Source organism: Anomaloglossus baeobatrachus, chromosome 1 (assembly GCF_048569485.1).
Source record: "Anomaloglossus baeobatrachus isolate aAnoBae1 chromosome 1, aAnoBae1.hap1, whole genome shotgun sequence".
Classification (NCBI taxonomy): Eukaryota; Metazoa; Chordata; class Amphibia; order Anura; family Aromobatidae; genus Anomaloglossus; species Anomaloglossus baeobatrachus.
In genome coordinates this window covers 74,178,051-74,194,171 of record NC_134353.1, presented here as the reverse complement: position 1 = coordinate 74,194,171, position 16,121 = coordinate 74,178,051, and the positions used below count along the sequence as shown (strand labels likewise).

The following is a 16,121-nucleotide window of genomic DNA, read 5'->3' as shown; positions in this document are numbered from 1 at the left end:
TTCATTTTATTGTCTTATTGTTGAAATCTAGGCAACCTGGGCTCACAATTGGTGGAGTACAAGGAGGAAATGTACATAACATCAGACTGTGGGAAGACCTGGAGACAGGTAACATTGTCCTATAGAAATCTGTAGCACCTTAATCTGGACCTTATTCCAGGGCATTAGCCCAAGGAGGACGTACGTTCATATCGGGACCACTTGGAAAATGTCCATAGAGTGAAAAATCAGACAGCGTTCCAATTTGATGAAAAAATATACACCTTGTTTATTCTGCCATAGAAGCTACGTTGCGACCTATTGCAGGTCTTTGCATGCTTGACTTGACTCTAGGTAACATTGTCCTGTCTTCTCTTGGAGTATGAGGATATTGATTGTATTCAAAACCAATGCAAAGTCTGCAATATGGGTCTTGCCTCCCATTTCCATATGCCATGTACACATATGTCCTTCATTACTTTTCCTACTGGGTCAACATATCCCAAGATAAATGTAGCAAGATGACCAACTTTTGAAAAAAAAACATGATCTATCGATATTGTTGAGAGATGTTTATCTTATAGTGCATGTGTTGATGTGTAGCCTCATAATCATAGAATGGTAGAGTTGGAAGGGACCTCAAGGGCCATAGAGTCCAACCCCTCGCGAGTGCAGGTTTTCTTAAATCATCCCAGCTGGTTGAAGTGTCAATTTATTACATTGGATAATGCTATATATACAGGTCACTAGCGTGCCACTAAATCATCATGCAGCCCCTTCATTCTCGTTGTTGAAGGGGTTCCAGAGGTCAGTCCCCCACCGATTATAAAAGGATGGCATACCTTGAAATATCCCTTTTAACATCTAAATTCAGTTTTATCACCATGTAACGTGACCACATGAGTATAACCTAAGCATGTATAAGGATAGACTTTAAATACGTGTAAATGTGGATGTGAATGCTTAACCTCAGCTCCCTTAAGATAAGATCTGCTCTTTGGATGTCACGCTTGGTATGGTGAAGCACCAAGCGCACAGCAAAAGGGAAGGAAAACCCAGTGTCTAGGGAGAGGAAAGATTGTGACCCCTGACCGAATCTAGTGTTGGTGCCTGAGGTCCCTCACCACTCTATATTGCTCCTGCACCTATGCGCCGAGCTGGATACCTGACCCTAGGTATCCTTAGTGCTGGGCCCTAAATAGTGAACAAATGGGATGAGCTCTTTGTCAACCATACTAAACAACTATAGAAGCCACAAGGGGGACACACAGGGGGAAAAGCATGAACTACTCATCATTAGATGACTTAGGTAGAAGTTCAGCAAAGTTTTCAGCAACGATATCGCAGAGGAGTATAAACCACCTGCTTGCAATTTCAACTTGAAGGAACTGAAAATATCACCAGCACCAGTCCAAAGAAGGAAGGGGTATTTAAACAGCAAGGGAATGCTGATGATCAGCAGCTGGGTGGAAGGTGAGCTCCTGCTCGATCTAAAAAGGAGAGAGATGAGTCCAGCAGGAAATCTACCTATATCAATAAATACTGACAGCAGGAACAATGGAAAGTCAGGGAGCATTCTGCGCAGCCAGATACTGGGACCATCTATGGCCAGAAACCATCTGACTGTCACCCGTGACACTGGATCACTGGAGGTATCAGAGGCCCGACTTACCTATACTATGGACAGTAGATTAAAATTTGGTACAATCCTTTTAATCTTTATATGGCAACCAATGGTGTAGACGTGTGAGGACAAGAACATGTTAGATCTCAGAGAAGTGGTTTTGCAGTTTTATGTATTTACATTCAAAGCAGCGTTTTCCAAACTCCAATCCTCAGGGCCTCCAACAGGTCATGTTTTTAGGATTTCCTTAGTATTTCACATGGGAGAGAGAGTGTTGCCATTTCTGATGTCTTGATAATTATTTTATCATCTGTGCAATGCTAAGGAAATCCTGAAAATATTTTATGTTGAGGGCCCCTGAGGACTGGGGTTTGAGAAACACTGATGAAGTCTCATCCTGATCATGTGCAACTGTTCACATGCAACAGAATCCATCTTATACATACAAATAGGGTTGTTACTGCATGTGCATGGCAGATTTCAAACCCCATTCACATGTATGTGTGCCGCCCCCACGTCAGCAGCCGAGCCGCTCAGATCCGGATCCGCAGTAGCTCGAGGGGTCATACGGACACTCAGATAAAAAAGGGGTGTAGTATGTATAGGGGATTATTGTAGATTCTTCGTTACGCCACCCACGGTGTGTGGTAAGATGGAGTACCACTGCTGCTATTGCGGTGGAGTGGCAGTTAGGTGTTTGACCCCTCCGTGGGTAGGGGTGGACGCCTCGAGGCTCAGTGTCCAGGACACGGGAGATGATGTATGCCGGAGGTGGCTCGCCGGGCCGGACCGGGGGATGTTGGTGTACTCACTGTTGAATAATTGCACACAAGTCTGCTGGTAAACCAAGGTGTCAGTGGCCGGCTGCCGCGTCCGGATGTACTTGGGTCCCACACTCGGCTGGTGTAGCAATGTCCCTTCCTCCAGCACTCTGTAACTTTCTCAGTTCTGGACAACATCGTATGGAACGGGGAAGTCCGCTCCCGGTGCTGTTTTGGTTGGGAGTCGTGCCCGAGAAAACTGACCCTTGGGATCTCAGTGGGTGTTTGCAGATACCCTATCCCCCGCGGTGGGCTGCCGTTTCGCTCTATCTGGGCTCACACTTTGGAACAACGTCTGGAACCTTGCTCCGGGCCTGGTTAATTAAAGAAGGGGCTTGCAACCGTCTTCTAACTAGGGTCCAAATACCCCGCCTGTGCACAGTTTCCGGACCGGATTTCTGCTGTCGGTACCGGCGGGCTCCAACCCTGTCCCGGTCCACTTTAGATTTCCCACGACCAGACTCCCGTCGCCTTTGGACACGGTCCACTGCTTGCCACCTAGCCAGTAGACCAGGGCCACTACCCTGGGTACCCTTCACTAGGCTCAGCCTTCCACTTGAACTACCACTTCACTTGAACTCCAAACTGAACTCCAAACTGAACTGAACTGAACTGCTGGTTCCCGCCCCCGGATCCTACAGACCCCTAGGTGGGCGCTCCTAATCCGCCTGGTCCCGCCCACTGGTGTGTCCTTCTTACCCTGAGGGGGGTAGCTAGGATTTTGTGGCAGATGGTACCTGATGTGGGATGGTGTTATGTCGGGTGAATTGTTTCTCTGTGACCACCTGGCAGCGCCAGGGCATCATATATGGAGCAGTCAGTTTTTGCAAGTAGTTATTTACATGTGATCTTACCAATATAATACACAGGACGGCTGCAATGGCAGAGTGTTACGAAATGTGCAGCTGCGACAGAAGTGATGACAAGTTGTTGGTCTCTAAATTGAAACAACAATGTTTCCATTCACTGAAAGCAAGCTGAATTAAAATAATAATGATGATGATGATGATGATGATGATGATGATGATGATGATGATGATGAATCCGGGCTATTTAGTTTTCTAAGGGACTTCTTTTTTTGTGTTGTTGTGTTGTTTATTTTTCGCAAAGTTTTTTAAAATGGTGCTTGCGGGTTGGTGAATTTTGTGCAAAATGAAATAAGCTATTTTATGTTGCCTTTTTATCTTTTTTATGCAGTTTTTTTCAGAAAAAAATGTGCATGAACCTTTAAAATGATGCCCTTTATGCGGGCTTCACACGGTATGATCTATCGTGCGATTGCACGAGCGATCGTACCCGAACCCGTCGTTTGTGCGTCACGGGCAATTATTTGCCCGTGGCGCACAAAGTCGTTAAACCCCCCGTCATACGTACTTACCTGCTGAGCGACCTCGCTGTGGGCGGCGAACATCCACTTCCTGAAGGGGGAGTGACGTTCGACGTCACACAGCGGCCGGCCAATAGAAGCGGAGGGGCGAAGATGAGCGGGACGTAAACATCCCGCCCACCTCCTTCCTTCCGCATAGCCGGCGGGAGCCGCGGGACGCAGGTAAGCCGTGTTCATCGTCCCCGGGGTGTCACACGGAGCGATGTGTGCTGCCTCGGGAACGATGAACAACCGGCGCCATTAAAAATAAACAATTTTTTAAAAATAAGCGACGAGTACACGACTCACGATTTGTGACCGATTCTGCGTCGCTCGGAGGTTTCACACGAAACGACGTCGCAAGCGATGCCGGATGTGCGTCACGAAAACCGTGACCCCGATGATGCATCGCGCGATAGCTCGTCTCGTGTGACGCCCGCATAAGTCTTCACTGCGCAAAAAGAAAATTAGACAGATTATATACTCCATTAGGGCGCCGGAGGACAATTGCACAAAAAAAATTGTTGATGGATTAGGTTACACCTTTTGGATAAGGAAAAACCTCATCTATAATGCTGAGCAAAAAAAAAGACAAAATCAGGTATAGATAACTTAAAAAGGCAAAAATTAAATAAGGAATAAGGCGTAAATACAACTGTCACTAATAGAACGATTTTCACGCCATTACAAAAGCACAATGATGAATTGGGGCTAATGTGTATCAGAAAGATCTGCAATAGTAGATGAGCAGGTTGTGTGACGTGTCAGACATTATAGCTACAATCAGTGTCCATTGTCACTTTTCCCCTCGGAGTGTGACCTTCTCTCGCGTCTTCCAGCACCATTACCGGCATAGGTTGCCTTTCATTCATTGTATTGTAGGTAATCAATTAGCTCCACGCCGCGCCCCGCTGTTGTGTGAAATGAAGTTTTCAGGACTAAAGACGGATCCCGTGAAGGAGGAGAAATATTTTTAGCCATCACTTTGCTTCCAGCTGTTAATATTAATCTTTACCTTCATATTTGTTTTGCTGCCTGTAATGCATTTCATTGCGGTAACAATGGCTTTTGATATAAGAGTCGCGGCTGCGGAGGTGCTGCAGTGTGCAGAGCGTCACCGAGGATTAACTATGTGCTGAGTAGGGGATGTCTGACATTCCTGACACAGGTCTCTCCTCCAGACATTAACAAGAAACCATCACACAGAGAGGAACTTCCTGCACTAATATCGGATTGTATGAACACAATAACCTCAAAGGCGTAACTGAAAGCTCCAGGGCGCAAATCAAAATGTGTGACAACCCTCCACCTGCCATGTGGCCATGGAAAATGCTGAGGGAAGCCGGGAACCAAAGAAATATGTCACTTTTTATTGCAAGAGAGATATTTAATAGATAGATATTTATAGATGATAGATAGATACTAGTAGAGATGAGCCACCCCCCTAGAGTTCGAGTTCGGTTCATCAAACGGTGCCCCGTTCGACGAACCTCTCGAACCCCATAGGAAACAATGGGAGGCAATCACAAACACCTAAAAACACCTGGAAAACACCCTCAAAGGTGTCCAAAAGGTGACAAACAACTCCCAAGACAACACATTCACATGGGAAAGTGAAAGGACATATACTCCTGCGAAAACAAAACAGCTGGACGAGGAAAAAGAGGACGAGGCACAGATATAGGCATGGCACGCCCTTCTAAAATCATGTAAAACACAGCAAGGAGACTCCAAGCTGAGTCTCCCTTTTTTCCCAAAATTGGGCCAAACACACACTCCCCTTCAGTAGCATCACTTGTGCCCTAGTTGTACACTTCACAGGTACATTTGCATCAAGCACATTCAAAATTACGCCAGCCTTAACTGTCCCCAGGATGACACCGGGGTAGGTAGCAAAGTCTTTGCTGATCCCAGATCTGTTCATCTTGGATCATTTTTAAAAACACCGCAAGGGCACTCCAAGCAGAGTCTCCTTCTTTTTTCCAAAAATTGGGCCCCACAGACACCCCTTCAGTGGCAGCACTTGTGCCCCAGTTGTACACTTCACAGGTATATTTGCCTCAAGCACATTTAAAAATACGCCAGCCTTAACTGTCCCCAGGATGACACCGGGGTAGGTAGCTAAGTCTTTGCTGAACCATGACTTGTTCAACTTGACACGTTTTTAAAAACACAGTAGGGGGACTCCAAGCAGAGTCTCCCTTTTTTCCAAAAATTGGGCCACACACACACCCACCCCTTCAGTGGCAGCACTTGTGCCCCAGTTGTACACTTCACAGGTAGATTTGCATCAATCACATTCAAAATACATAAGCCTTTACTCTCCCCAGGATGACACCGGGGTAGTAAAGTTCTTGCGGATCCATGACTTGTTCATCTTGATGAACGTTAGTCTGTCCACATTGTCACTGGACAGACGCGTGCGCTTATCTGTCAGCACACACCCAGCAGCACTGAAGACACGTTCAGAGACAACGCTGGCAGCTGGACACGACAAGATCTCCAAGGCATAAGTGGCGAGCTCAGGCCATTTTTCAAGATTTGAAGCCCAAAATGAGCAAGGCTCCAGTTGCAAAGTCATGGCATCGATGTTCATTTGGAGATACTCCTGTATCATCCTCTCCAGGCGTTGACTATGTGTCAGACTTCTTGTCTCTGTTGGCCTTGCAAAGGATGGTCTAAAAAAATTATTAAACGATTCAATAAAATTGCTGTTACCAGCACCAGATACGGTGCTGCTGGTACGGTTAGACTGTTGATGATGACGAGACCGTCACATGTTTGTCAAGTTACAACTGGGAGATTCATTCCGTGCACCACTGGGGTTTGGTGGAAAAGCCAAGCTAAGATTGAGTAACAGCTTCTGCTGATACTCCTACATACGTGCGTCCCTTTCTATGGCTGGAATTATTTCACAACATTTGGACTTGTACCGGGGATCTAATAGTGTGGCAACCCAGTAGTCATCATCACTTCTAATTTTGATAATCTGAGGGTCATGTTGTAGGTAGTGCAGCAAGAAGGCGCTCATGTGTCTTGCGCATCCATGCGGACCACGTCCACGCTGTGTTTGTGGCATAGAGGTGCTAACCATTCTTTCTTCCTCTGACATCTCCCCCCAACCTCTTTCAATTGAAATGTGACCAAGGTCTCCCTCATCTGCTGAGTCTTCCATGTCCATGGACAGTTCGTCCTCCATTTCTTCATGTTCTCCTGCACCTTCCTCAACATTTTGCCTGCTACTATACACCTTTGTTAATCCCTCTCCCCCATCGTCCCATGCCTGCCGCCTTGGTGATCATGAACATCTGGACCTTGGTGATGTTGTTATCCCTTGCGCATATGAATCCTCATGTACTTCCTCCCCTTCCTGTTGAACCACCCCCTGACTCCGAATAGTGTTTAGCGTGTGCTCCAGCATGTAAATGACTGGAATTGTCATGCTGATAATGGCATTGTTAGCGCTAAACATATTCGTCGCCATGTCGAAACTGTGCAGAAGGGTGCATAGGTCCTTGATCTGAGACCACTCCATCAGGGTGATCTGCCCCACCTCTGCATCTCGTTGGCCCAGGCTATATGTCATGACGTATTGCACCAGTGCTCGGCGGTGCTGCCACAGTCGCTGTAACATGTGGAGAGTCGAATTCCAGCGTGTCGGCACATCGCATTTCAAGCGATGAACCGGCAGGCCGAAAGACTTCTGGAGCGATGCAAGTCGCTCAGCTGCAGCGATTGAACGGCGTAAGTGAGCAGACAGTTTTCGTGCCCTGTGCAGAAGGCCATCTAGGTCGGGATAGTGTGTTAAAAATTGCTGGACAAGAAGGTTCAACACGTGAGCCATACAAGGCACGTGTGTCACCTTGCCTAGGGGAAGGGCTGCACCCAGGTTTGCAGCATTGTCGGCCTTACCTGGCTGCAGGTTGAGTGGAGACAATCATTTATGAAACTCGGACAGCAGAGCTGACCACAACTCAGCCGCTGTGTGATTCTTATTTCCAAGACATTTCAAGCTAAAGACCGCCTGATGCCATTGCGCTCTGCTGCCAGCATAGTAATGAGGGGTGCGTGATTCCTTCTGCACAGTGAGAATGCTGGTGGCCTGACCAGGCAGGCTTGGGGCGGAGGTGGAGTACCCAGACGAGGTTGAGGAGGCAGAAGCGTTGGAGAAACTTATACATACAGAGGATTGACGCACAAGTCATGGGGATGGCAAGACTTGTTCAGCAGACCCGTCTCCATCTATCACCATAGTTACCCAGTGCCCAGTCAGCGACATGTAATGCCCCTTTCCATGCTTACTGGTCCAAGTATCGGTGGTGAAATGCACCCGTTCACACAGAGTTTCTCAAGGAAGCGGTGATGTTGTGTGCGACATGCTGGTGTAGCGCAGGCACACCTTTCCTAGAGAAGTAGTGGCGACTGGGCATCTGGTACTCGGGCACAGCGACGGACATAAGGTCTCGAAAATCCTGTGTGTCCACCAGGCGAAAAGGCAGCATTTCGGTAGCCAAGAGCTTACAGAGGGATAAAGTCAACCTCTTAGCTTTGTCATGGGTCGGAGGAAATGGCCTTTTATTTGTCCACATCTGAGGGACAGAGATCTGGCTGCTGTGTGTAGATGGTGGTGAGTAGGGTGTCCCTGGAAAAATGCAGGTTTATGAGGAAAGTGCAGGCGTAGACATGATGTTGCCTTTTCCAACATTGGTGCTATCGATGTCTGAGAGAGCTGTACACCCGCACTTGTTTTCCCTTCCAAACCAACTGACGACCTACCAAGCAAACTGCCTGTTGCGGTTACAGTGGTGGAAGGTGTGCGTGGAAAACCAGGTGTGACAGCTGTCCCCACAGTCATAGAAGATGAAGAGTGCACGGATGCACTGGAAGGGGCAGGCGGTGGTTGGCCCGCTACGCTAGGCCGCATTGCAACACAGTGAGCTTCCCACTGGGAATTATGCTTAGTATTCATGTGACGATTCATGGAAGAAGTTGTCAAACTGGTGAGCTTTTTGGCTCTACTTATAGATTCCCGACAAATTTTACAGATCACATGATTTGGGAGATCCTTTGCAAGGTCAAAAAAGGACCAGGCTAGGCAAGGCTTAGAGGACATGCGACCTGCAGAGCCACCCCGACTTGTGCTCAGAGGCAGAGTGGTGGCTGAGGATGCAGTTGTAGACGTGCCACCAGTACTCCGACTCTGTCCAGAAAGGCGCAAGGTAACTTCGTCGTCAGTTGCATCCTCCTCCACCGCCTCTGTTTACCTCCTCAAGTGCCTGACTGTGGGTTGACAGTAAGTGGGATCTAGAACTTCATCATCAAGCGTTGTGTTTGCACTCCCCTCGCCCTCAGACCTAGCCTCTTCCTGCCCTGACCGAATATTTAAGTTGTCATCCCAATCTGGTATTTGCGTCTCATCGTCATCAGTATGTTCCTCATTGTCTCCACCAACAGGTGTTACAGTTTGGGAATGAGGGTCTACAATATGCTCATAAACGTGGTCTCCAGGGCCTGAATCTGAGTCACAAAGCTTCTGGGCATCACTGCAGACCATTTCCTGTAGCTTGGGAGCAGACCTCTGACTCCCAGGCTATAGTGTGACTGAACAGCTCTGAAGACTCAGCCATCTTTGTTACACCATACTGTGCAGGGTGGGTGGAGACTTGAGAGCTGAGAGAAAGCAAGTGTGATTGGGATGACAACTCAGAGGACTGTTTTTTTTTTATGAGGTAGTTGAGGTGGAGGAGAGGGCACTTGTTGGAGCACTTGAGATCCATTCAAGCATGTTCTTTTTTTGTGCATCATCTACCTTTGTTACAGTTGTTCGTAAAAAAGGGAGCACATCGGATTGTCCTCGGAAAGTAGTAGACATCTTACTTTTCCTGGAAGATGGCTAATCTTCAGCACATGTTAATGTAGCTTTGCCACCTTCCCCACGGACACAACATTTTTTTCCTTTTCCAACACGCCTGTTCCGCTTTTCACCAGCATCTGTCCTTTTGCCACTCATTTTCTTAGCGACAAGATTAGCCACTTAAAATGTGGTAGCAAAAATTGAGAGGTGGTGTAGATTGCAGAGGTGGTCTAACTTTATTGACAGCTGAAGAAAAAACACTGAATATCCATGACAATGAAACTATGGCACTAAAACTGGCAGCACTGTTTGCTATAAGAATAGCGTAGCAAAATGTGCATGAGGGTTGAATGCAGAGGTACTGGAAATTGCTTGGCACCAGTGGGACAACAATAGGGTATAGCAGCCACTTTGTGGATGCCACTAATTTTCAGCACTGTTTGCTATAAAAATAGCGTAGAAAAATGTGCATGAGGGTTGAATGCTGAGGTGCTGGGACTTGCTTGGCACCAGTGGGACACAAAATTAGTATAGCAGACACTTTGTGGATGCGACTAATTTTCAGCACTGTTTGCTATGAGAATAGCGTAGCAAAATGTGCATGAGGGTAGAATGCAGAGGTGCTGGGACTTGCTTGGCACCAGTGGGACACAAAATTAGTATAGCAGACACTTTGTGGATGCCACTAATTTTCAGCACTGTTTGCTATAAGAATAACGTAGCAAAATGTGCATGAGGGTTGAATACAGAGGTGCTGGAAATTGCTTGGCACCAGAGGGACAACAAAGGAGTATAGCAGCCACTTTTTGGATGCCACTAAGTTTCAGCACTGTCTGCTATAAAAATAGCTTAGCAAAATGTGCATGAGGGTTGAATGCAGAGGTGCTGGGACTTGCTTGGCACAAGTGGGACACAAAATTAGTATAGCAGACACTTTGTGGAAGCCACTAATTTTCAGCACTGTTTGCTATAAAAATAGCGTAGCAAAATGTGCATGAGGGTTGAATGCAGAGGTGCTGGAAAATGCTTGGCACCAGTGGGACAACAATGGAGTATAGCAGCCACTTTTTGGATGCCACTAAGTTTCAGCACTGTTTGCTATAAAAATAGCGTGGCAAAAGTGGGCAGGTGGGTACAGTGGCCGGGTTCTCTGGGTCATTGGACATGAAAGGAAGCCTCACTTTCTATCCCTCCTAATGGTGAAATGCAGCAAGGAATTCCCTGAGCTTAGGTACACAGACGCTGTTATCTGAAGCTGTATACAGCGTTTCCATGGACCTGACTGTCACCTATGGCTCTGAGCCCGAGGAACTGAGCCTTGAAAAGGGCTGAAATAAACTTCTGTCCCTAATCTGTAGAGCGCTGTGTGTATAGCGTACACAGCCGGAGCGGTGACAGGAACTGCGTGAGCGGTGACTGTCACCTACATGCAGAAAGCAGATAATGGCGCCGTGAGGGAAAATGGCCCTATTTATAATGCAAGGACATATGACATTCACAGCCTATGACACATGCCCTTGCTTGTCTGGCAAAAAAAAACACTTAGCTGTGTGTGTGTCTGGGATTGGCTGACATGCTGGCCCGCCCCACTGCACGCACAATTAGGGAAAAAAAAATGGCGATCGCCATTATCCCAGCAGCACTGATCTAAAAGCGCTCCCCCCGCACACTATATGTGTGGCTTTTTGCTGATCGAACCGTTCTCGAACGTAACTCGAGCTGTCGAGCTTTTAGCAAAAAGCTCACGTTCGAGTTCGATCTCGAGCAGCCACAAAATCACTCGAACATGAAATTGGCGAACCTCGAACATCGCTCAACTCTAGATACTAGATAGATGATAGATATATGGGGGGGGTCCAAATCTTCCCAGGCAAGGTCCAATACTTTCAATACAAATGAAAAAATTAGAAGCAGAACTCCACAGGCTTGAGAAAAGTCCAAATGTGGACTGAAACGTTGCTGTTGTGGGCATATAAAAAAAACACGGTTTTATAGGATTAACCTGTGGAGTGAAGCTTCTAATTTTCTTCATTTACATAGACAGACAGACAGAGACCATGTTTCCCCCAAAAATAAGACAGGGTCTTATATTATTTTTTTGCTAGGGCTTATTTTCTTATATTTTCCCATGAGCAACAATTCACATTTATTCTTGAACAAAAATCAACATTTATTCACATATAATCCTTGGCTCCCACTGGTGACTGGAAGCAGTATCACTCAAGTGGAGTGATACTGGTACCCGATCTGTTTGTGAGAGCAACAGAGTAATGCAGTTGGAACGGTGAGGGACCTGACGCTGATCCCTGTGTGAGAGCCCATCCACCATCAGCACTTGCCAACTGTAATTACTTGAAGTTTGGTGAGTGAGATTTTTTTTATTTTTAGGGGGGAGGGTCTGCTTTCTTTTGGGGATGTCTGCTTTCTCTGATGAAGTGTCCTGCTGTATTCATTAACTTTTTTAGCTGCTTGGACAATTCCATATGGAACTGCAACTAGGGCTTATTTTTGGAGTAGGGTTTATACTGTATTTTAAGCATAGTCAAAAAAAGCCCCAACAATCCTTTATGCATACTCAAAAAGGTTTACTGACAAAGGGTAGTTAACAACCAAAACATTGCTATAGGCTAATAAAGCGGATACTTTTTTGTTACTTTTGGAGTACTGCCTTCTTTTTTTTTTCATCTATTTATTTGCCTTGGATTAAGCTGTTTTGTAGGGCTTTGCACCCACTATATTATATTTGTTTTGTGCTGTTCCAGTTTTTCAAAGATAGGCAGACAGGCTGACAGGCAGACAGATAGATATCTTGGTATAGAGGCTAATGGTACTTCCCCCTGTTGGAGCAGGGGTCAGGGTAAGATTTTGCTCGCTTTATTGGTGGAGGTTATTGATACATTGCCTTTTTTAGGCCTCTGGCTGACTTAGTAACCATTTGTCATCCCATGATGATGGAGAGATGACTTCTGTCTAACCGATTACTTGCTACATTACCTAATTACTCTGGCACCTAAGGCGGTTGAACATCCGCAGTCAGAGTTATCTCCGATCTTCGATGTTACCGCAGAATGACCACTAGATCATACAGCTGACATGTTCCCCGGATGGTGTAGTCACAGCTCACACATTTTGGGCACTTGCTGCCATAGATGTACAGCATGTGGCTCTATGGGGTAAATGTCAAGTTTGTGTGACAGACACCCAGTATAATGCCACCTTGGTATAAGGCTGGCACTATCCTTTTGTAATTACACAATAAAGCATTTGGCCTTTTGGAGAAATATAGGGATGGGTTGTGTCCAAGGCAAATATTAGTCCACAGTTCATCATCTGCTCACAATTCTGAGCTGTGACCTCGGCTACGAGACACTTTCATATGTTGTCGTCCCGATTATTTAATGACTGAACCTTCTTGCTAGTAAATATATATGGCGGCCCTGCCTGCGCCCGAGCTTGGCCATATATCCTAGCTGTGCATTATTACTTCAGCTAATATATAAGAGTCTGTCTATTTTCGCTAAGTCAGGCTGGTTTTTAATATCATCGTATGATGTATTATGGCTTCGAGTCCCAGGAGCTCATCTACAATTCATCTGATTCAACGGCAATCTGAATATTATATATCCGAATATCTGCTGTAACGCAAAGTTACATTCATCATATCCACATGTAACATTAAAGGGAACCTGTCAGCGGGATTTACCCCCTATAATGTTTACACATCCCCCTCTAAAAGCCTAAATTATCAAAACTATCTAATGGCAACACTTGGATATGTTGCCCATAGCAACCAATCAGTGCTCAGCTTTCATTTTCTAAATTGCTCTGGGAATTTGTAAGCTGCATTCTAATGGGTTGCTATGAGCAACAAGGACACCATTTTTGCTAGACATTTTTTTTTTATTAGGCCTTCAATATTTCCTATCATGACCATTTTTTAAGCAAAGTTCCCATCATTTTCACAGGAAAAAAACGCTTTTGTAATAAAATGATTAGGACTAGTCCTAGATCCAGCCACTATGTCAGAAAAAGTGTAGCCCATTCTGATGATATCACACACAGAGGCGTGATTCATGTCCCAAAAGAAGCCCCCTCCACCTCCTTTATGGGGTCCAAATTCAGCACATGCGCAGAATCAGCCGTAACGATACGTAACGATAGTTTCACCCAATAATCTCCTGCCTTGGTGTCATATTTTCAGCTTGTCAGACTTCTACATGTTTATTACCTTCTCTGCCTTTTTGACCACTGTGCACACAGCGCTGTTATGGGCGCTTTTCCATCTGCGATTTTCTTGTGCGAGTGCGATCTGATAAAAAATTGGATTGCATTCGCACCAGTGTTAATCAATGAAACAATTTAATCTGTCCTGTTTTTTTCTCCATACGAATTAGGCTCTCGGTACACCGAGTCTCGGCTCATGTGTGTGTAAAATATTTTAAAAATAAAATGTTATGCGACTGCAGTGCGGTGCACGCCGACACAGACAACGGAGGAGATGAGGAGAAAGTGCTGCCTCCATCTTCTCCGCTCTGTGATGCGATCGAATGATCACATCACAGCCGCATGACCCTCGGCTGACACCCGCAGCACAGGATCATTAGCATATCGCTTCCGATGCTCCTGCATCGGAAGCGGTATGCAAGTGGAAAAGTGCCCTATTATTCCAGGTAGCAGTAATAGCTAAAATTCTTCCTCCCATGCTGTAGCTGCTCATTCTTAGCAGACCAAGATCTATACAACGGGGAACAGAGGACATCAGCAATCAAAAACAGTCTTTTACAGGGAGGAAGGTAAACAACGTTCGCACAATATGAAATGAATACAAAAAAATAAAATAACAGAAATGAAAACTAAATTAAAGGTAAAAGGAAACCACCACCATCTCAAATCACAATATCTAACCAGCAAAAAAAAAAGAAAATGTAAATCTAATGTACAGAATACCTCTAACGGAAAGGAAAACACACCTTTAAAAGTATTCTAGTAGCATTTTTTGCCTTTTTAACAAAAAAAGAGTGGCAAAAATGTGAAAAACAAAGACATTTTCCTTTTTTGTTTTCGGTACATTTTCACTAATATAACAGATAAATTACATATTAAAAAATACATAGAATTAGGCCACATTAAAAAAAAAGAGGAAAAACCTTGTTGGATAGCTAAACAAGAAACTTTAGAACGCTTAAAGAACTACACTGGAACCTTGGATTAAGAGTAAATTGGTTTGAGAGAGTTTTACAAGTCAAGCAAAGCTTTTTACAAATTTGTAACTTGGTTTAAGAGCAATGCTTTGCAAAAAGAGCAAATACTCACCATGCTCACTTCTTGTTCCGTCCTTTCACCGCGCTCTGACCCGCTCTGGAGGTGACTTTCTGTATATATGTACTGTATACCATTGTACAGTATATACTATATGTCATGTCTATTAATTTGTATTTATGGATATAGTAATGAACTTTCTGCTAACCAGTGCAGCACATTGCTTATACTGTACCTCTCACACACCAACAATTCTATTGTAAGCTAAAGTGCAGTTTCATTTACTTTACATGTTTTTTACTGTACTCTACAGTATTTGTATTCGTGTACTGTAATAATTTTATATGAATATAGTACATTATTTTGTATTACTGTAATAAGTTTGTAGAAATACTGTATAATATTTTTGGGTTGTGGAACAAATTGTCTGCTTTTCAATTCTTTCCTATGAGAAAATTCGCTTTGATATAAGAGTAACTTGGTTTAAGAGCACACTCCCGGAACCAATTATGCTCGTAATACAAGGTTCCACTGTATATGTAAAAAAATTCACAATGTCTTTTAAATAAATGCTTTAAAAGCAATAAAATAACCTTAATGGCTGCCATTGTTCCTCCACCAACTTTGCCTGATTTTCCCATATTCTTTACACTTCCTGTTGGGACTAGACTATCCTGTGACTGGTGCAGCCAATCACTCTTGATTGACTGCAGCCGTTACATGTCTGTTTGGATGGTAATATGTCCGTCTAGAGGTTCAGAGACCGGCAGAGGATCTGGGAAGCATTGAAAGAAATGTGGTGGGGAATCAGTAAGGTTAAAGGGAGCCAACCAGCAGGATTTTCCTATATAAAGTAAAGCCAGTGCTATACTGGCTCTAGAATGCTGAATGTAAGTATAGCTTTTATTCTGAGATTTGATGTTTTATTTCAGAAATATGTGAAAGTAAAGTTCCTGCAATGTACTGTTATTTGATTGACAGGTGCAACAGGAAGGGAATATTTGGTTGGGTTTTGCTATGTATTCCCATCCTTGTCTGTCTGCCTGCGCTGGAATTAACGTCTATGGTGGTGACAAGTGGAAGAAGGCCAAACAGGCAGACAGAGGTGGGAATAGATAGCAAGACCTGACCCATATATTCCCTTCCTGTTGCACCTGTAAGTCAAATAACAGTGCATTGCTGGAACTTTACTTGCACATATTTCTGAAATAAACCTCC

General features: G+C 44.9%; 1 protein-coding gene across 2 annotated transcripts in view; it reads left to right on the top strand.

The window, feature by feature from the left end:
* The window catches only part of SORCS2 (sortilin related VPS10 domain containing receptor 2), a 1,328,268-nt gene that overhangs the window by 1,190,372 nt on the left and 121,775 nt on the right, over positions 1 to 16,121 (top strand). For both annotated transcript variants that reach the window (XM_075346856.1, XM_075346855.1), the window contains exon 12: positions 32 to 108. In XM_075346856.1, coding sequence (XP_075202971.1) covers positions 32 to 108 — 77 coding nt within the window. The remainder of the gene's footprint in view (positions 1 to 31; positions 109 to 16,121) is intronic.